General features: G+C 33.7%; 2 protein-coding genes and 2 pseudogenes across 2 annotated transcripts; 2 read left to right on the top strand and 2 right to left on the bottom strand.

Moving 5' to 3' along the window:
* The first annotated feature begins 1,910 nt into the window (after nucleotides 1-1,910).
* Nucleotides 1,911-4,019, top strand: LOC120211442 (blue copper protein 1b-like). The gene is made up of 2 exons (XM_039209975.1): nucleotides 1,911-2,185; nucleotides 3,372-4,019. Exons 1-2 carry the CDS (start codon nucleotides 1,972-1,974, stop codon nucleotides 3,860-3,862), a joined length of 705 nt encoding a protein of 234 aa, XP_039065906.1. The 5' UTR covers nucleotides 1,911-1,971; the 3' UTR covers nucleotides 3,863-4,019.
* Nucleotides 4,020-4,169: 150 nt separating this feature from the next.
* Nucleotides 4,170-8,760, bottom strand: LOC120211451 (annotated as a pseudogene).
* Nucleotides 8,761-12,592: 3,832 nt separating this feature from the next.
* Nucleotides 12,593-16,991, bottom strand: LOC120211471 (annotated as a pseudogene).
* A 3,069-nt stretch (nucleotides 16,992-20,060) lies between these two features.
* On the top strand, nucleotides 20,061-22,244 carry LOC120211461 (elongation factor 1-beta 2-like). Its single transcript, XM_039209997.1, has 6 exons — nucleotides 20,061-20,198; nucleotides 20,305-20,421; nucleotides 20,572-20,641; nucleotides 21,198-21,306; nucleotides 21,420-21,533; nucleotides 21,759-22,244. Exons 1-6 carry the CDS (start codon nucleotides 20,113-20,115, stop codon nucleotides 21,920-21,922), a joined length of 660 nt encoding a protein of 219 aa, XP_039065928.1. The 5' UTR covers nucleotides 20,061-20,112; the 3' UTR covers nucleotides 21,923-22,244.
* The last annotated feature ends 886 nt before the right edge of the window (nucleotides 22,245-23,130 follow it).

The following is a 23,130-nucleotide window of genomic DNA, read 5'->3' on the forward strand; positions in this document are numbered from 1 at the left end:
TAAAGGTGGTTTTAGTCTGAAACACTTAAAACGATAATATTAATAACGTTAAATATTTATATTAATCGAAAAAAAATCTTATACTTACGTAAGAGAAAGAATATAATTTAAATGATTAAAAAAAGTCGCGCTCATATGTGGCTTGTTATTTTGATCACGTTATATGTTTTTTAATTAAATTCCATATATCTTAAATAATATAATTATGTCATTATGTACATATTATATTTAAAATTTTAATCACACTTTTTCAAAGTATTGCTTGAGAATTTATAAGGATTTTTGAAATTCTTGGAATTCGAATCATTTTATAAATTATGACATCCACCTGTTTGGAGCAGGGATGAACGTGGCAATCCCTGGAAATAAGAACATGAAATGAACGATTAGGTGGTAAAGGCATAAACATCGAAACATGCACAGATTCGAATATGCCACCACCGACACTAAATTCACTTTCACGTGATGTCCAGCTGTCCAATTTTTTCTTAAAAATTTATATTAAACATTAATAATTGATTAATAATAATAATCTATAAATAAATTTACTTTTGTGTTGTGTTATTATTTGATTGATGGTTTTTATTTTAAAATTAATATTTTAAAAACATAATATTAAACATTTCCTTTTAAAAACAAAAACTACCAATGCTACAACTCAAGCTTAAAATCTTTGTTTCAAATCTCCCTGTTCAGCTGTCATTTTATAAACAAGATTTATCAAAGGGTTAACCCAATAAGATCTTATGGAAAACAGACCGAACCGGTTTTAAAGAATTTAAAATACTTTATATAATTTTCAATTGTAAACTATATTAAAAACACAAAAGTATTTTTTTAACTTCAAAATAAAAGCCAACATAAAAAACTAAAGTCTGATCAGACATTTATTATTATTACTTGAATCAATACTTTCATTATTATTATTATTATTATTAATAGGGAACTAAATCCCAATAAACTTTGAGAGAAAATAAAGAAATGTTTTGGTGAAATCAATTGTGTTAGGGTGAATAGTTTCTGTGTGTGTGTGTGTGGAGGTGGACTGGTGGTTTAATTATTCCCAGCTGCCAACCCAATCAATTTGGTTGTTATTCCTTTCAACAACTCATTTTAGATGACTTTTTAACTACTGTGTAAGACAAATACATTCACAATATCTTTCAGATTTATTTCTATTAATTTTAAGTTACCCTCCCACTTAAACAAATAATTTATTCAATTAAATTTCAAACTCTACTCTTAAAACTATGTCATGATTAAATTTAATCTAAACCACTCTTTTATAATAATTATAACTTCAGTAAGTTAAACCCCCCCCGGGGAAGTAACACGTAACAGACTTAATAATTCAAGTCTGCACATGTAAAATAAAAGTAATGCAGTAATAGTAGTTTAATGGCATATCTGCACCTTTCAATGTCCATATGCTCATGTATTAGCATTTATAGGTCGCCCCTCAAATCCCATCTCCATGAATGAAAGTAACCTTCTTCGTGGCAGTATTTCTATATATATAATCTGTTGTTCATTTGAGAATGATTAAATTAGGAAAGAAAATGCCCTTAAAATCTTAAGCTCTTTCCATGCTTCTGAATTTGAAATCACAATTAATTTTATATGAATTTGTGTTCCACGTATTGTTTTCAAAAAAAAAGTCTAGTTTTTTTTACATAAAATAAGTGCAAGAAGAAATTATTACAGAACTGATAATTCAAAAATTAACAGCTTGATCAGTATTATTCGTTTCTTATCATTCACTCGGCTGTTAAAAGAAAAAAGAAGTTGAATCTGACAATTTAATGAACTGGGGCCATCAAAAAAAGATAAACGATAAGAGAAGCCATTATAGTAATTCCATGCAAAAGGCAAGGCCCCATATATAAACCACAACTTTAACTTATTCCACAGCTTTTAAAGTCCAAGAGTTCCTCTGTAGTCCACAAAAACCATCACTGAAAACCAAGAAACATGGGACCGAGCTCTGGTTATTACACAACTTCAGTTCTGCAATTCTTCGCCATTGTTTCTTGTCTTCTGGTTCTATCCTTTTCGGGATCCGCCACTGCGTACAAGAACTACACGGTCGGTGGTTCCCTTGGCTGGTTCGACGCCCTTGAAAAGCCTGATGTCGATTACCAGAAATGGGCCGATTCCAAGAACTTCAGCTTGGGAGATTTCCTTAGTAAGTCCTTTTTATATATTTCCTCTTTGGATCATATGATGCAAATCTATGGATTTTTAGTATATATCCGTCAATAGAACAAAATCATTACAACCCAAATAAGGAAATGTTTTGAAAAGTGGAGGGATTCATCTGTTATGCCGTTCTTAACAATATGAATTAGCACGAACATCTGGGATTTTTTTTTTTAGTTTAGCTGCAAACTACAGATTTTCCTTTTGTAAAAGGTGTAACACTCATACCTACATGCCTCATCTCCACTATAGATTTCATTTTCTTAATTTTTCAACAGTCATGCTTTTAGATTTTTTTAAAAGATAGAAAATACAGATATGAAAAATGATGTTTTTATATATACAAAAATTATATATATTTTTTTTAGAAAAATGAATTTAGTTATCAAATACAGACTGACAGCTGTTTTCTTCCCCATCTCCCATGGTTTTAAGAGAATTCAATAATTGGAAGTGTAAAAAGAAAAATGATAGATTGCATTGCAAGAAAGTCTCCCATGTGCACTTTGCAAATTCTGGTGTTAGAATATGTTTGCTCACTGACATACTGAAAGGGCATTAGATTCTCAAACTACTTGACTTCATGTCTTTTATTCTAAATTAATCTTTAAATTTATAATATTTTATGTTTATTTTTAAATTATAATTTTATTTTAAATTATTTTTAATATACATATTATTTTATTTTAATCATATCTTTAATATGTTGATTTCTGTTGGTTAAAATTTAATACATTTTTAAATTATTAAAAAAGGAACTCGAAAGGTATAAAATTTAATACATTTACTAGTTTTTAAAACATCAGTATCATTGTCAATGATTTTTTAAGTAGATGGTTAAAAATTCTCAATTGACACATTTTTTTCTTTCATAAATTGTAAATTCAATACTTATTAAGAGTTACTTTTTTTTCCTGAAATTGTTGAAAAACAATATTAATATCAGTTTTTTTTTTATTTATTTTTTGTTAAGATGATGCTAATTCTATTAATTAAAACATACTTGCTTTTTAAGATTTTCTTAAAATCTTTAAAATTTAATTCAAAATAGAATCATAATTTAAAATTTTCTTACAATAATAAGAACATATTAATCGAGTTTGATTCTTTTAATGCAATATTTGGGTATATAGAACAGTGTGAACCTGACAAGTTTTGTTTTCATTTAACAGTCTTCAATACGGATAACAACCATTCAATAATCCAAACATACAATTTAACCACGTACAAGCTCTGCGATTACAATGACGCTCTTCAAAACGACACGATCCAATGGTCGGCGGCGGATCCGTCGTCCACGGCGCCTCATCCCATCTCAGTAGCGGTCCCTCTACTGAAAGAAGGGATGACCTATTTCTTCTCCGGTGATTACGACGGCGAGCAATGTAACAATGGTCAGCGCTTCAAGGTAAACGTGACCCACGGCCAAGGGTTGCCCAAGAGCTTACAAGATCCGCCGGATGATGCTCCGGCACCCAACAGTCCAGATTTTGGGAGCGATGATTCCGCCCCTGAAACCATCGTGCCCGCGAACTTCAATCACCCCATTGAAGAGGACAGTGATAAGGATGAAGCTTCTGGTTCTGGATCGATTTCTTTTGGCGGCAAATTCAATGGGTTCTTAATGTTGTTACAAATTGTTTGCATATTCTTGAAATTTTGATGTTTTTTTTTTTTTTATTTTCTTCTTTTATCCCTTATACGATTTTAGTAGCGATATGAGCGTTTAGGATTGGTATATTTGGTTTTTGTAAGATGAAATACAATACAATAATTTATATCATATATAATTTTAGCTCTTAATAATTTTTTTAGAATCATCCACAACTCCTCAAATTTCTATTTTCCCCTTTTTTACAGTCACGATTCTCTTAATGTTGTATGAATCATATGGTGTCAATTAAATTATATCTGTATTATAAAATAAAAATCATAATTTAACGTGTTAAAGGGTAAACCAAGGCACTGCATTCCATGAAAATTATCAACGCTTTCCGAGCATGGAAAACAATTGGAGAAACCATAGCGGTTTATTGTTTAATCCTCCTACAAAAGAATGAAGATATTGGACCAAAACAGGAACATTCAAAACAAAGCATGAAATAAAAACACATCAAATACAGTTAAACTTGGACTCCCATGTTCATTTCACTTCTTTCATGTCCTCTTCACTTTTCCACACAACACATCTTCCAGACAGGTTGAGAGGCTTTTGTAGAACTGCAGAGAGACAAAAACGAAAAACTCGAACCTTTAATCGCCGGAAAATGTAATCTCGGTGATGACCGAGCGAATTTAGAAACACGAAAGAGCATATGTGCTCGAGAACGCTTCAACTTGGATAATATCATAGAGACGATCTAAGGACTAATCGAAAAATTATAACAGGAACCAACGGTATGCCATTACATAACTCTCATTGGTAGTTTGTCCAAATCGGAAGACATGATATGGTATATTCAGAAACTGTAATGGAAAGAACGACAGGGTACCTTGTTGAACTCCAATGTGTCCCCCTTTGCTTTTCGAACCTCAACCATGTGTAAACAAGGTGCCACTTGAAATATCTGATTGACCAAATAAACAGATCGATCAGTAGAAAATACAAGCCAAGCTTTAAATGAGATGTTGCTTTAACTCTAAGTTACCTCGGTGGCGACGTTAAGGTTCCCTTTCCGTCCCGCTTTCAGATTCTCTAGTCTCATCTACATGGAACAATACAAAATAAGTAATTACAAAAATATATATATAAATTCTGATAAATGCCTTCATTATATCGTGCGTAAGATTTGTTCACCTTGTAGTTTTTCTTGTGGACATCAAATCCCAGAGGCTTTGCAGCTTCTTCGATTTTATGGATAATCTCATTAGCAGGACATTTAGATGTAAACCTTGTTTCTTTCTTAAATCCCTGCAGAAAACAGAACCACCACCGGTTACTTTTAATGCAAAACTCGATTTTCCGATTTCGTTGTGATTTTTCGATAACCTATCTCATTTTAGTACATCATAGGAAACCTCGAAAAACCTATTGACCCGATATTAGAAACACTTGATACTTTCATAAAACAACTTTATAAACATCTAAATCAAGGTTAACTCTTTTGACATGGATACAAACCTCTTCTGCATCAAACAGATTCCCGAGGTTTAACCCTTTCGACATAGAAATTAACTCGAACGCGTTCATGGCTGTTGGTTGTTCTTCTCTCCTTTCCGTCACATGGTGCTCCTGTTACATAACCAACACGCCGAATTTATTAAGACAAACTTAAAGAAGCACCAAATATAACAGCCCCTTCTACAGTATTAGATGTCAATTGTGCCATAACTTAAGAGAAAGACCACATCAACTTACTTCGTAATCCTTAAAAGCAGCTTCAACATCATCTAAATTCGTATCGTCTTTCTCCTCGAACACAGGAGGCTTGTAATCCCTTTTAAACCATTCATCCTTCAAAATTTCAGGAACCGTAATGCGCTGCAATAACATCACACCAAGCGGAAATGATTACAGAAAATCAAAACAAAAGTTTGTGAAGGAGATGATTTCCTAAAATTAAAGGCCAACAATATATATGCATGAAGCATGATTACATGCAAGCAGAGATGAACCTTAAAGCCGAACCCTCCTGCCGGAAAGGCTTTGTTATTTATTTGTCCATTGTCATAATTAAAGAAACTAGTTGTTTTCTTGTAAATACTTGTAATTGACAATGTCATACAGTGATAAACAGTAAGACACCAACTTCAAAATTCGGAATAGATGATCGATATAGAAGAACATCAAAGAGGTATAGTGTAGTTATCTCTCCTTATAAATTATATGCAGGCCAAGAATTAGAAACCTTTCAGAGGGGGAAAGAGCAAAAAGAGAAAGAGCAGATAGGATTATACATTTTTAATATCCATTCTGCAGATTTCTCGGACTCCATCTCCCACGGTTATGTCCACTAACAAAGGAAACATGTTAGACTATAGTATCGAAGATGGAGGGGCAAAAGACCAAAGAAAAAAAACATAGATTTTCAAACCTCATAGTTATGTCATAAGGAACAATGTTCAGGAAAATCCGTATTTAGCAGAATTATTATACATTCAGCAAGAATTTAACTAGGCAACTTTTGTGTAGAACATTTCTTTTCTATCATGAGTATAGCTTTATTTTAACTTGGTAGCGAAGCCTGAAAAACATTCATGCATAATAACTTACAGTCATCGGGTTTGGATCCAGGATTCGAGTTATCAACTTCATTGCACTAAAAGATAGCCAAGGGGGGCAAGTGAATTCTGCTGCTGAAATCTGTACATCCCGAAAATCAGAGTGCAAAACAGGCAACACAAATAACAATGGATAAATGCAACATGCAATAAAGAAATGCACACCTTTTTGTACAGGTTCATAAGATTAGAATCATCAAAAGGTAAGTAACCTGCAAGCAACACAAAGAGTATCACTCCGCACGACCACAAGTCAGCAGTTGCCCCATCATAGCCTCCATCATCGAGGACCTATGTTTAGAAGAGAAAAATATTGTTAATAGCTGCGGTTTATAAGGGGTTAAACAAATGGTGAAAAGAAAATTAGTGTGCTTAAATGATTGTCCGCACCTCAGGAGCAACGTAATTCGGTGTTCCACATGTAGTGTGAAGGAGACCATCATCCTATAAATTCAACTTTGGGTTAGACATATTTTGGAATGTTCTAAAGCCATCAAAGACAAACAGAGACAGAATTGGTCTTACACATTTACAGAATCAGTTACATCAGGACTTGGGAGATTTAAAAACTTAAATGAATGTTTAAATAAGTAGACAAAAAAGTTAAAGACTAAGGAAGCTCGAGATTTCAGATATCAAAGTTTAATCATCGCATATCGTGTAGAAGGAAAAAGATGTCGTAATTACCCTGACTTGCTTAGATAGTGCACTCAATCCGAAGTCTGAAATTTTGAGGTTACCATAAGCATCCAACAGCAAATTTTCAGGCTGCAAGAAAATGAAGAGAACGTATAAGTGAGCATCATTTCCTGACAGCATAATATGCATGCATGGAGACATATATATATCACGTATAAACATATTGTCCTTAAACAATGCCGAGTTAAAATACCTTCAGATCCCTATGGTAGACTCCCCTGCTATGGCAATAATCAACAGCATTGATGAGTTGGTGGAAATATCTCCGTGCCTCATCTTCTCTCATCCGTCCATTGTTTACCTTCAGAATTAAGAAATGGTTAATGACAAAGATGTAAAGTTAGGTACTTGTTAAACAAAGTAAAATATATAACCAATACCGAAACTAGGAAATATAATAGTGGAGCTCTAGGATTAAAGAGACCATGAGCAAAAATGAGAATCTAACATAATATGCAGAACTTGTAGTTAAATAAGAAAAAACAAATGTCCAAGATTCAGCAACTCACAATTTTGTCGAAGAGCTCTCCCCCGGTGACGAACTCCAAAACAATGAATATCTTTGTCTTGCTTCCCATCACCTGAGTAGAAGCGTACAAAATAATTTGAGACAAACACCGAGAGATCTATTAATTTTTCTAAAGATGCATGAGTGAAAACTATAAAGTATACTTTTCTAGATTTATTAATGTTGTTGACCAACAATTATTAACTGATTCAAGAGGATTCTATACTTTGAAGCCTCAAAGTATAAGAACAGAAGGCAAGATAAAACCATGTAACAATAACAAAAAAATGAGTTCTTATGTTTTTTTTAATCTTAATCATATGTGAAGCACATGTAAAGGGAGAGCATACGTGTGCACACAGTTCAGAGATGAAAATATGCAAGCTACTAAAAGCCAAAATTGAAAAGAGCCTGATATCTCAATATTGAAATATCATGATGCCACCGATTTTACTGTTAAAGCTAAAGATAAAAATGAAGAAGGGAGGCTTTGTTTTTCTTGGAAATGATTCCAAAACTCCAATCCATTATTGAGGAATATGGATTTTATTGCATAAAACATAATCCTGTAATGGAACCAAGGTGAAGAAGAAGAATGAGTAGATGGTGCATAAATCAACCCCACCCCACCACAAACACAACTGGCCAACACGAAGACACACGCAGAGAGAGAGAGAGAGAGAGAGAAACCTCATATAAACGGACGACATTAGGATGCTTTATCAACTTCATTGTTGCTATTTCTCTCTTGATCTGCAAAAGCAAGCAGGAGGACACCTAAGAAATCAAGTACAATACATGAAACATAGATTTTACCTTCTTAAAAACGTGGTTATAGCACAGCCAATGAAAGTTCCTTAGCAGATCGCAAAAGCAACATAGTAGAGATGAGGAAGCAAGCAGAGGAAAAAGAAGGGTTCAAAAGAAACCTGTTCAGCCATCTTGTGCTTGAGAACCTTCTCTTTATCAAGGATCTTAATTGCCACAGGTTCCCCAGTCTCAGAATTTCTTGCAAACTTCACTTTAGCAAATGTCCCTTCCCCAAGAGTCCTTCCCATCTCGTATTTACCCACACGACGCTTAATTTTAGTTTGATTCATTCCTCTTACACTCACTTCTTGCAAGATTTGAAAGCCTGCTCCTGTCAAAAATGTCAAGACATAATAAATCCCACACCAACATGAATGAAAAAGAACGTTGAAAAGTGAATATTCGAATTGAAAACTTGGTGGAAATTCAATCTGATATCCAAAGAAGAAAAGCAATTGTCATTGAAATGCCATCAGACATACAGAAAAACATATGATGAAAACCAGAAAAAAAGGGTAAAATCCCAGCAAAGTAAAACAACCAAATGTAGTGAACTACCCACTATTAAACTCAAGTGATTTGTTTTTGGCAAAGAACCTCAAAAATACAGATACATCTCCTTTAATTCCTTTCAATGGCAGATTCCCTGGCAGCAGGTCAGGGAAAGTCGGCAAAAATAAGTGGGAAACGAACAACACATTTGATTCAACCTTAGATAATAAAATAAAATAGCCAACAACTAGCAAATTGAAATAAACAAATGAGTCGGTGCATAAAATATTGCCCCCCCGGATCTTTTTCCCCAAGCTCAAAACCACAAATTTTCTTGGCCGTATTTAAAAAAATATAAAACAATTAAAGCTTTTTAGCTGATAAGAGCATGCATTACGCCCCCAAAGCCATGAACTTTTAAACTAATCACCAACACGAGAGACAAAATCAATGAAGACAGATCGAAATCTAAAGCTTTTGCTGATTTAAGAAACTCAAGAATTACCCAGAAAAGTAAATTAAAAATTGGAGCTTGAATTGATTTCAAAAAGGCTGAGCTAAGGGCTACAAGGGTCTAGAATCATCAACTTGCAGTCAATATTTAATCTCTTTTTGTACGAAAAACGTACATGCTTCAAAGCAAATTCTATGACGGCACTACAAAGTAGAAATCACAGACTTCCTAAATATATATATATACTGCCAATTCCCAAAGCAATTAAGTATATGATTGAAAGAAATAAAATAATTGGAAGAGAAAGAAAAGGGATATACTTGAAAGATTATATAAGAGAAAGGGCAGAGAAGAATTATGGAAAAAAACTGGCTTTTGAGTTTGTTCAAGAGGCGGATATAAAGGCAAAACAGCCGAAATAAAAAATTCTGATGAACATCATAGGGAAGAAGAATAAGCAAGACTATATAAGCAGACAAACTTTGCCACCTGCTACTGTTTTTTTTAAGTTCGGATAATTAATAATTCAACGACTCTGAAACTCTTAGAAAAAAAACCCAACAAAATGAACAGTAAACAGTGACTTGAAGCATATTCGTATATATATTATATTTGATGTATAATCAAGTGAACATATCACATATACAAACCTGAACGGGTGTTTGCCACCTAACCTTCACGAGCTAATGTACGGCGGCGATTCTTCCGGTGGGGCTAACAAATCATAGTGACTGTAAAAACTGGAGAGTAAAACGTAGAAACATTATTGGTGGTGGTGAAAACTGAAAAGGTAACTGTTAAAACATAAATGATTGTAAGTGAAAGAGGAATTGTTGTGGTCCACAACATGATTACCCTCCTGTCTGAATCAACGTATATCTGTCTGAAAGAGACCCCACAAATATCACCCAAAAAAATTGAAAGGTAAACTATACATTTAGTGCCCCAACTATCATTTGTATTCCATTTTAGTCATCTAACTATTTTTTATTTCAAAATCATATATAACGTTACATTTTGATTTCATTTCGGTCACTGCTGACGAGTCGCCATAAGATAATATCAGATTTTCGTTATATTTTTTAAATATCACATCATTAGTTTTGTTACTTTTTTAAATACGGGTGACCAAAATGAAACTAAAATATAACGTTAAGTATGATTTAAAAAAAATAATGGTTAAATGACTAAAACGGGACAAAAATGATAGTTGAGATGCTAAACATATAGTTTACCCAAATATAGAATTATTGATTAATTTCCTTTTTATTATTATACTAGGTTATTGTAAAGTCATAGCTGTTGTTATCATTACAATTAATCACTTGATTTCAAGTGTGGAATTAAATTGTTTTTGAAAATAAAATTTAAGAGAAAATATAACGGAGCAGTTGAAGAATAGAGACGGAAAGTTGAATGTAAACAAAATAGTTCAACAAGCATTAAACTGAGCCTTTAATTGAAGTTTGTTCATTTTTTTTTTATAAAAAAAACTTGGTTTCATGAAATATTCGGTTGGTTGGAACAATTTCCTTCACACATGCATATGGTAGCTATCACTTGTTGAATGTCCCTTCAAATAAAGTTGATAAATTAGTTCATATTAACCATAAGCTTAATTAATAAATAATTTCTTAAATTATATTTTTATTTTTAATATTTATTTTTTGTTACATTTATAAAAAAATCCTATAAATACATGACATGTAACATACGTTCGTATTATCTCATTATCTCATTTCTCACTGTTTCTTTCTTCTTTCTGTTTGATACGGAAACAAAGAGAAATGAAAATTATAAAACTGAAAGAAAAAGAAAAGAAAACAATTATTTTAAACATTTATGTAAATTTTAGTTAAGTAAAATTAGTCTCAAATATTTCGATTTTAATCTATGTCTCTTAATGAAATGATATGTTAAATTTTTTTAACAGAAATAATAAATTTACATAAAAATGAAATGAAATGTTAAAGACATACTTTGACGGAAAAAATTAGACAAACTAACTAAAAATCACATGCAATCTAAGTATTTGTAAATTAAATTTATCTACGTTTTCTTATATATTATAATAAAATTAATATTAATTGAATTGAATTCGATTTACAATTTAAATTATAATAACTTAGAGACCAAAGATACTAAGATAGTATATATAAATGGTTAAATTAAAATATTTTAACACTGATTTGGATGTGAATTCAATATGTGCACAAAATATTTGTTTCTTTCGCCTACAACAAAATCCATAGTATATGAAACTATTGTTGTTTTGTTCGAGACATACATATATGGAACAGACTTCAAATATTTTTTAAGGTGTATGATTGTCCGTACATCAAGCTCGTCTGAATAAATACAGTGGGGTAACCCCATGTGACCGAGTGAGTGGTGGTTATTCCTTTTCCGTCCCATCCGGTTAGCAATTAATTGGCCTGCCTAGATTACGTGTATGTCGTCAATGATTTTTTTTACGAAAATATAGTTTATATAAAATTATTTAAAGAAATAACACGAATTACGCAATCTTAGTAGTTGAATGAGTAAGCACATTATTTGTAAGAATGTTTAAATTTTCATTGTTAAATAGTTGAGAGTATTTTGAGACATTGTAATCACCCCAGACTAATCAAACAAAAATTATTTAAAGAAATATGATGGATATTATACATACAATAAAGTCTTTGGTAGTTATAGATGATTATGTTACATCTTTTGGTAATTTTAAGATTAAATTACAGAAAAATAAAAGTGCAATGGCTAAAATGTGATTTCAGAAATTATTTGAATTATAAATTACAAATTTAATTCAAATTTTCAGATTTGATGACCTTTAAATCCTTACAGTTTAATTATAATGTCAATGTATTATTTAGATCAAGATTATATTTTTAAAACTTGATAAGTACAAGGACTATAACTGATCAAATTAGAATACATCTAATAAATCCATAATTATGTATAATACTAAAATTAATGATCGAATTTGACCAATTATACGTATATGAATGAAGTATAGTACGTCCTAGCATTGTTGATGTCTAAACAAAGGCATGCATGAAGTTCATAGTTGTTCGAAATCAAATGTCCTAGTAAAAAAAAAAACCAGCAGATCTTATATGAAATAATTTAAGGGAAATCATTGTTTAAACAGCCTATGACTTGGATCATACATAAAACAATCGGGTTTATAACAAATGGAAAATTAGTGAATATGAAGCTATCATAACAAGCCTATTCTGGCTCCTCTAATGTTTAATCAGCATCCATCTCTTCAAGTGCAGCCATAGCCGCAGCCTTCGCTTCCTCCAAAAGGTCATCTGGAACCTGTAATCCGACCAACATGAGGAGCTGTTCATAAGTACATTTCCACAAATGCAAACAAATAAATGTATATATAGGTGTAGCATCAACATATTATTTCTGAAAGGAATTTAAATCACATGGAAACAAAGAATCATCAAACATTCATGCCACAGAACACGGAAAATTATAAACTATTAGGTTTTTGTTTTCTAGTCAAGTTTGTTTCAGTCTCCTCAAGTTTCAGAAGCTTGTTAGCTTAAGGCTTTGTTACTAATGCCAGGTAGAAGTGTTAAGAAAATGCGTCCGCCATAGATATGTTCAAGTATTTCTAGGTCTTTCCATGGATATGGTATTTGCACATAATCAATACTCATATCCAGCTACGCATCTGAAATGAGTGATGGATTTGGGTACTTCAAGAAAAAACATAGGCTTAGACTCCAGTTAAGGGTCTATAAAAATTATGCATTAAAATTCCAGCTCATTGCTTTCCTGGTTATTGAACTTTGAACCTTAGCCCCTAAGATATCCTGTATCACTTGCATCAGTCATTCAATGGAAGATTCCTGTGTCAGAAGAGGCCTAAGAGACATATGGGGAACAGCATAAAAAACACCTTAACGTTTTCAAATCTTAGTATGTGGTCTTAAATGAGCAAATTGGCAAGTTCTAACGCATGCAACCAAACCTTGTCTAGGACAAGAAGGGTCGTTTCCATTCTGTTGTTGTAGCTAGTTAGAGAGTTGAAACAAATACATATATAGAAGAGGGTCTAATGAATTATCATTCGATGTTGTCGTTTCACTAGATTGCAAAGTTGAAATAGATGCATATACAAGAGGCCAAAAGAATTACCTTTTGATGTTGTTGCTTCGACTCATCACAGACCCAACTCATCTCAAGTTCAAAGGCTTTATCCTTTGCTTCATCATGTACCTTGTAGATGCTGTTTAAGAATAACTCACATGGTTACATCTAGTTCATAAATACTTCCATACCGAGGGAAAAGCAAATAAAATACGACAGGTAGCAATGCGTGATGAATGTGAAATTTAACATAAAAAAGGTACACCATGTGCACCTCCTTCATCTTAAAAATTCAAGGCCTCTTGCTCACTTCTAATTGTTTTGAATTTTACAGACTGCAATAAAATGGCAGTATACATTGCTAATTCAGTGAGAGGTTAATTAAACTATTCCCTAAATGTTTTCGAGAAGTGAAATTTCAGTATGTTGTAATATGCAGGATCATATAGTGAACGCACTCACACAACAAACACACAATCCAAACAATTTAACATACCCTTACTACTTCCAGAGAAGTAAGGTTTCTTTTATCAATTTTCGGATAAGTGAGAAACAAGATTTCTGTTCGTCGTAATATGTAGGATCATAGAGTAGGATCCACTCACGCACACACCACAATCCATTATCAAAACAGGATTTATGACTAAAATGATGACGCAAGCAATAATCTTCGCAAGGTGGGAAAGAGTGAAAATTCAAGGGAGGGGGGGGTGCACAAAAAATTATAGAACAACTAATAAACGGGATGGAATCCAAATAAATATGTCAGAACAAAAACAGGAAAAAGAATTAAGATAGGCAAAACTCACATTTTGGCAACTTCAATAACCCCTTCTCTGCACGTCATTTCAGACAGCTTCAACTTCAATTTCTCTGTCGTCCATTCAGCCATTGGATTATGAGAATGTTAAGAAGATAATTGCAGAGAGAGGAAAGTAATCAAAGATGACAGCGGGAGTGATTATAAAAAAGGTTTGAACTTCTTTATATCCTTCAATGTACATAACCCCTAACCAAACAGAATTTAGAAAATCATTCATGTAGCTAGACCCAACTAGTTTCATGTAATGGCTACATTGGCTTGAGTTGAATAATCAAAGGTGAATGGTAGGTGAGGAACAACAGATGGTGCATGACTCGTACTTCATTTTCCTTAATCCACCAGGCTGCATCCACTCCACATTTTGAGAACTTACGTTTTGGCAGCTTGTTTTCCCTTCCCGATTGCAGCTTCAAAGTACCACTAGATCAATTTTGACACGAGACGAGATAAAGGGGAAGTAATACATTGCCAGGGTTTTAAATAGCATTCGCATTCACGTTTTCAATCGCGTTGCGTTTATCGTGGTTGCAGACATAACGAATGTCATCGCGGTCACTGCAGGTATCGCAATCGTGATTTTTTTTTTAAATTTTGCAAACTTATCTTAAAACATAATAAAAATAATTATAATTATAAGGAATCATTTTTAATGATTTTTAAAATGTTTTCTAAGCAAAATTGACATATATATATATATAGTTTAACCAAATAGACTTTAAAATGTTTTCTAATCCAAAAAATTAAGTAAACATTTGAATTTGAATAATGAATTATATTAATTATTTGAACTTACTTATTATAAAATATATATGAATTAAATTGTATTAAATTAAAATATAAAGGCAGAATCCTAAATATAAGTATAACAAAAACACTAGAATCGGCAACTCCAGAATATTTTCACGCAGTTGGGGTTATCTGTCTCGACTTCTGCGGGCGTCGATCTCACGGCCGATAGTGCAGGGAATCGAGGTAAAGCAAAGCTGCATGTTGAGTCACTAGATTGAAACTTCCATAAATTTTGGCGACTATTTTGTAAAAGAAGCAAAAGTGTTGGCCATTTTAAAAAAATCCTAGAGAATACATGGACTTATTATGTGAATTACCCATTTTTTATTATATCAAGAATTCTAAACCTATTTCTTCAAGAGTGGATGTTGTTTCACTCTTTTTTTTTTCCTTTCCTTGCTTTCAATCGAGCGGTTGCATGTTTCATCTATTTCCCTTTTTTTCTTCCTTTAAGCTTTGTGTGTTGCTTATCTTCTTCCATAACCACGTCATCAATCACGTCAAAGCTCGTCAACAGTGAAGCTAGTCGTCTTGCAGGCTTGCAGTTACCTCGCGACGTGACCGTCATCTTGGTGCCGATCGATTTACCGGACAACGAAATATCTTTGTTGCGGAATCGGCAATTGAGTTTTGCAGAAAGACGTGAAAAGGATGGTTCTTCAAGTAGAACTTGGAGAGGCAAATCTCCGTTGAGATCAACAGTGGGTTTTTCTGAAGATATGACAATTCACAGTTGAATTACGGTTGTTGAGTCATGTTATCGGCGCAATCGTCCGTTTTCCGTTAAATTGCGGGCGCAATCGACCGAGATCGACGTGAATCCCTAACCCACCGTAAAAATCATAAAAACCAGTTTCGGACAGTGACGCGACTACACTATCACGTTTTCGGAATACTATTCGATACCCTGTACATTGCTGACTAGAAAAAAGCTGACTAGAAAAAAAGGATACATATACCAATGAAACTAGCAACAAAACTGGAGAAAAAAAATTTTGAAGGTCAATTTGCAAGAAATTAACTTACATAGGAGATGCCAGACGGTTCAACCATGTACAAGTGGGGTCCATCTCTATCATAACCTCCGAGAATTACCCCACAACCAAAAGGCTTAAGCCACCAGTAAAGATGACATAAATGGACATAACTTGCAACGCGCTCAGCAAGTTCTCTTTCAGGAATGGGTTCTCCGTACACGCTACACCACCACCAAAAAAATAAACTTACAATTAGATGAACATATAAAGCTGATTTTGGGAGTTGATAGTACAGAAAAAGAAAAAAGAAACCTTTGATAATTAGTAGCTTCAGACTTGGCTCGGGCCACAATTTGTCTGCCGTCAGCTGCTAATCCAGCCACTGCCTAAAATATAGTATTACATATAATATGGAAGAGAAAGCGAGAGACTAAGAATTCAAATCTAGTGTTGACAAATATCGATGTGTCTGAAGATGCAATTAATTAAGGCTAAAGAACGGGAAAAAGGGGGAAATTAGAGCATACCATTCCGGAAAAAACGATGAGCGGAATGGATTCTACGATTAGACCCAGGCAACATCATCTTTGACGCTATCAGCTTCTCCACTCCCTGAAAAAAATAATATCCATTTTATCGAAACTTCAACTTATTTTCAAAATAAGCAATCAAAGAAAAAGAAGCATACCATAACAATCCCATCTTTGCATTTTATTCCAATTACAGTTCTGGGAAAAAGAAAAAAAAATTGGAATCTAATTGACATAAAAGACGTATTTATAGTCATTGGTGAAAAATAAGTATAACGAACCCGCTGTTATCGACGGCCTTGGCGGCGTACTCGATCTGAAAAACTCGGCCGTCGGGAGAGAAAGTTGTAATGGAGCTCATCTTTCCTCTCGGCACTGCTTTCTCCTACTTCCAACACTTCGGTCTTTCTTCTTTGTTGCTCGGCCTTGGTTAAATTCTGCAAATGACTAATTTCTCTCTCCCGTGTTCTCAGTTTTCTTTATTTTCAAGTCAAGACCTTCATGCTGATCGATCTTCTTCGGCCAATGAAGTTTGCTGGATCAGCCCAAACCTAACTAGTCCTTGCTTCAGGCCCTACTGGCCTCAAAATCGCAATGGTGCAAATATAGTCCAAAACTGTTGAGTTTTAAAATATTGTTTTAAATTTAGTTTTCTGATATTCTCAGAATTCTGTGGACTGTAAGCATTTAGTGTTCATGAAAGAGATAAAATTTTGGGAATAAACACCATCTTTGTACATTGATATGATACTTGTTTTCTGTTTGGTTTTCGTACGAGGGGTATCAATTCTACTAACGAACTAGCTAAACCTCACAGGTCACCTGAGTCCAAAGAGTAATATGTATAGCTCCAGTGTCTTACAATTAGAGTTACTATTGGGACGACGGGGTACTGGATGATGAGGTAGCTGGTTTTTCGGAAGAAACACTGGTGGAGTGGGCAAAACCCTTCCCTAAGCGACAATAGAAAAATGCTAAGGATAATTCACACGGGCAGGGAATATCGGTCCGCTGTTGAAATAGCGACCGTTGTATAGCAAAAGCAATGTTGTCCAAAATTGTTATCAAATAATCGCAAAACTTACAATGATAGCAATAGTACCTGTTAGATTCGTTAATGCAATAAAAGTAACATAACCGTAAACACAATCACAACCGTAATTTAAATCTCCAAGAATGATCACGAAAGATTTTATTTTAGGAGACAAGCTTCTAAAATGATAGGAGATAAATTTATAAAATTTTAAAGACAAACCAATTATCAATAAAAAATAAAAAAAAAATCTAAAATACATGTCTGTCATCCTCATTCGGTTCATCTCTGGACACAAAGTTGGTTCGGTTCATCGCCGGAAACAAAGGTGGGGGAACAGTACTCTAAGAAAGGAGCACAAACAGTTGCTGCTCCTTTATCATCCGCATATAACAAGGTGAGTAAACGAAGCCACTTTCTGGGCGGTGGCCGCTGGCATTTGCAAAAAAGGAAAAAAGGACAATTAGTCGTTGTTTCTTCAAATATCAAGAAGTTTAGAATGATAAACCTTTGAACATTTATATTTTTTAAATCCGTAAATGCAATTATATTAGCAGTTTAGAATGCAAAAGAAAAAGAAGAGAAAAAAATAAACTGATAGTACAAGAGTTAAATTGATAGAAGAAATAATAATATAAAGTTTAAATTGAAATAAAAAAATTATACAAGTGTTAAACTAATTGTTTAACTATAATAAAGGGACCAAAAGAGGTATTAAGGCTTTAATTAAAGAGAAAATAACATCAATGACAAAAAATACCTTATAATATACAATTTTAACCAACTTTTTTTGGATTTGCCAAAATGACCAACTAAATCGCAATGCGATCGATAATTCGCAACGCGATCTCCGGTATCGCAAATCAGTTTCCAGATTCGCAACTCGAACTTCGACTATCGCATTGCGATTTACATATTCACATTGCGATAATCCAAGTTCGCGTTGCGATAGTCCAAGTTTACGTTGCGATTTTCTAAATTCGTTGCAATAGTCCAAGTTCGCGTTGCGATTTATTCCAAATTCGTTGCGATAGTCGAAGTTCGCGTTGCGATTTATTCCAAATTCGCAACGACTGGTGGTATTGCATTTGTTTCTTAAGAATTTTTTCTAAAAATATAGTATTCGCGCGGACGTGTCGAAGACACGTATTACCACGACCACGACCACGAGACGAGATGAGACGGACGGCGGCGGAGGCGGCGCGCGAGAGTCCCCCTTGTTCTCTATCACTCAACAAGGAAGTGGGAAAGCCAAGCCTTAAATACAATTCTCAATAGTGTTTCCAATACTATGTGGGATTGAGCATTACCAACACTTGTTTTCAATACTATGTGATTATTCAGGAAACAATTAACAATTATGCACCTTAAAACAACTGAATCAGCAACCAATTGCATTAGTATTATACGACTAAATATGTCATAATTAAAAGTCAATCTACAATCAATCGCGATTATTGCAATTTTAAGCAAAACATTCAAAAAAATTGCATCACTCGCGAGAATAAAAAAAATTGTTATTGTGCAATTACAATCAATTGAAAATAAATTAGAATTGCATGAAAACTAAAGGAACCACAAATACTTTCATACAAATACTAAAGTCATTAACTATAATTCACAAATAATATCACTATTTAAGGCTCAATCCCACATAGTATTGGGAACAAGTGTTGGTAATGCTTAATCCCACATAGTATTGGAAATACTATTGGAAATGGTATTTAAGGCTTGGCTTTCCCACTTCCTTGTTGAGTGATAGAGAACAAGGGGAACTCTCGCGCGCCGCCGCTGCCGCCGTCCGTCTCGTGGTCGTGGTCGTGGTAATACGTGTCTTCGACACGTACGCGCGAATACTATCCTTTTAGAGAAAATTCTTAAGAAACAAATGCAATACCACCGGTCTTTACGATTTTGGACTATCGCAATGAATTTGGAATAAATCGCAACGAACTTGGAATAAATCGCAACGCGAACTTCGACTATCGCAACGAACTTGGAATAAATTGCAACGCGAACTTCGACTATCACAACGAACTTGGACTATCGCAACGAATTTGGAATAAATCGCAACGCGAACTTGGACTATCGCAACGAATTTGGAAAATCGCATTGCGATAGTCGATGTTCGCGTTGCGAATTTGGAAACTGATTTGCGATACCGGAAACCGCGTTGTGAATTATCGATCGCATTGCGATTTAGTTGATCATTTTGACAAATTCAAAAAAAATTAGTTAAAATAACATATTATAAAACATTTTTTGCTACTAAAGTTATTTTCTCTTAATTAAAATGGGAATATGACATTGCATAATATCTAGGGTTTTAGTACCCTCACAATGCGAATCCGCCATATATATACCACTCATTTCATTGTATGCTCGTTTTTCCGGCTTTGATTCATTTTTACTCAGATCTTTTTCTTCTTTTGTACGTCTTTTTCCCCTTTCAAATTCACAAAAAATGGCCGTCACTTTCTCTAACTTCCACGCTGAGTCTGGCCTTCAATCCCTTAATGACTTCCTCTCTGGCAAATCTTACATCTCTGGGTAAACCCCTATTATCTTACTATTTTCCCAGAGCTCAATAGTTGTTTCTCAAATTTTAAAGCACTAACAATGAGATCTTTATGCTTTTTTTAATTTTATTTTCCAGGAATAAGCTGAGCAAGGATGACATAAAAGTTTATGCTGCTGTTTTGAAGAATCCTGGTGATGCGTTTCCCAATGTTAGCAAGTGGTATAATTTTGTTTCATCGCAACTTGCCACCAGGTAATGTTTCTTATTTATTTTGTTGTGTTCATGATACCCTTTTAAGGATGACGATTTTTTTCTTTACTTGTTAAGATGTGTCTCTGGGAATTTTATTGAATCTGAAGATTATGTCTCAGAAAAATCCATTTTGTTTTCAATGGTTTTTAGCTTCCCTGGGAAAGCTGTTGGGGTTGGATTTGGCGGCATTGCTGCTCCAGCTGAATCTGCCAAAGCTGAGGTGTGTTTCAAGTTGATTTATTGGACCCAATTCATAGTTCTGTTTTGAGATCTAGTTTGGTAGAGTGAATCCATCCGCTGAATATTTAATTGATAGTGTATCAATGACATGCAAATATTTTGTTGAACAGAGGAGTATCTATGGGATGATTGAATAATTAGTTAAAGAGCAGTGGGATTTTTCCTAATATTCAGTTAAACAATGAATTTCGTTTGAGAAAATTATTCTATTTATGTAATCTATTCAACAAGCTCTATCAGTTTTAGTTATGATTTGATTTCTATGAATTGTGAACTTTTTATAGTTATCTGGATAACCCTATGTAGGTTTTCTCTCGACTCAATATTTTAAGTTGTTATAGTTTAAATTCTCTGTTTTTTCCCCTTGGCTTCCTCAAATGTATCTTAAGGAAAGGAAAAGCAATTGCCTTTAACACAGTCCTAGTAACTTCGAAGCCTTTTGATTTCAAAATGCTCAAGCATTCTTACTCTCATTATCAGCTTTATTATTTTAATGGCTTAGTAGTTAATTGTTTTTGCCTGTTATATGCTGACAGGCTGCAGATGATGATGACGACTTGGATCTATTTGGTGATGAGACAGAGGAGGAAAAGAAGGCTGCAGAGGAGAGGGAAGCCTCTAAGAAGTCAGCTAAGAAGAAAGAAAGTAAGTATTTGTGGTAATGAAAGGAATTTGATCCTTCCATTTTTATTTCATATGAAGGATTCATTTTCGCCGTTTGATTATAGTAATCTTTTGACATTGGTTGATTCTTGAAGGCGGAAAATCTTCTGTACTTTTGGATGTGAAACCATGGGATGATGAGACTGACATGAAGAAGTTGGAAGAAGCTGTTCGATCTGTTGAGATGCCTGGGCTTTTGTGGGGAGCATGTATGGTTTGGTTTATAATTTCTATTAATCCGTTGCATCTGTTACTGTGACTCTAAGGTGACTGTCAGACGTGTTTATGTCTGATACAAGTATATTTGTATCTTCATATTCATGTTCAAATATTCTAGACTTGGGTATTCTAGATGACATGAAGAGTCATCGTAATTTGGATTTATCATATTCAGTGCCTATCCTAATGATCATATTTTTTTGCTTTTCTTGCAGCTAAGCTGGTTGCTGTTGGTTACGGCATTAAGAAACTACAGATCATGCTTACTATTGTGGACGATCTTGTTTCGGTTGATACCCTTATAGAGGAGCACCTCACAGTGGAGCCACGCAACGAATACATTCAGAGCTGTGACATCGTTGCATTCAACAAAATTTAGACAACACTGTTTTGTCCCACAGCTGTTAAAGAGCCTGTCATGGAAATGTTATAAACCTTTTTGCCTGCTTTCCCCGCCATAATATATATTTTTTGCTTGAGCTGTGCTAGATACTGCTTCTGCTCTAGATTGAGCATAGATGAAAAAGATTTTGAATTTTTAACGATGTTGTATGCTTTGATTTAATTTTTGTCCAAAACAGGTTTAATGACATTGCAGATTGCACGCGCTGTTTAAACTTTACAGATGGAAATGGAAGTCATTCATCTCTGTTTTGGATCTTAACTGAAAAGGATTTTGCTTGGTCGTTATATTTCGTCAATTGATTACGCTTTTATTGTTGTTGCAATAATGATAATTAAATATTTAATTTAGTTTATTCAGTATTGTTTAGTTTTAAGTGAAACTTTTAGAAAGATTGATGAACAATTAACTTTTAAATTAGGGTTTTTCGTTGTGAATGTATTGAAATCAACTCTTGCTTCTTATTCTAAGCCAATTTTATTTAAATAAAATAATGAGAATTCAAACACTTGAAATAATTCATGGTATGTGATAGATGTTAATATAATGATTTAAAAGGGTTAAAATTGCTGTGGAAATGTCCTACTTAATCAAAAAGCAACATGAAATTGACAGATGAGTAGAAACATGTTGAACTGCATACATACACATCAATTTTTACTCATATCAAGACGTTGAAATTCATGCAAAGAAAAGTGTAGTTTAACCACAAGTTTAAAGGAAGAAGTTGAAATTGAAACAGAGAAGAGAGACTCCAAACAAAGGATATTAAGATCTAAATCGTGCATCTTCTTAGGATGAACTTGGTAGCACTCTCTAGCATCACCACACCCTCCTTGCTTGTCTTTTGCCTCTGCTAATTGATGATTTAGCACACACTAAGAAACGGCGCGAATTATCCATTTATATCGAAGAAGAACGAGAAAAATTAATATAAATTCTTGTTACTTTCTGTTCAATACCAAGGGAAAATTGGGGAGGATACCATGACAGTTAGGACATGGCCATGGTTTTTTTTTTCCTTTAATTTTAAAATTTTAAGTTTGATGGGATTTTTTCTTGTATAAAATTAGTATGAGAATTCAAGTTTTTTTTAATTTCTTAAATGTCACTTTTATTATCATTGCATCAACCAATTAAATTTGGTTTGATAGTGATTTGTTTTGAAAGAAATCCAACCCTTT

This window comes from Hibiscus syriacus, unplaced genomic scaffold (assembly GCF_006381635.1).
Source record: "Hibiscus syriacus cultivar Baekdansim isolate YM2019G1 unplaced genomic scaffold, ASM638163v2 tig00000715_pilon, whole genome shotgun sequence".
Taxonomy (NCBI): Eukaryota; Viridiplantae; Streptophyta; class Magnoliopsida; order Malvales; family Malvaceae; genus Hibiscus; species Hibiscus syriacus.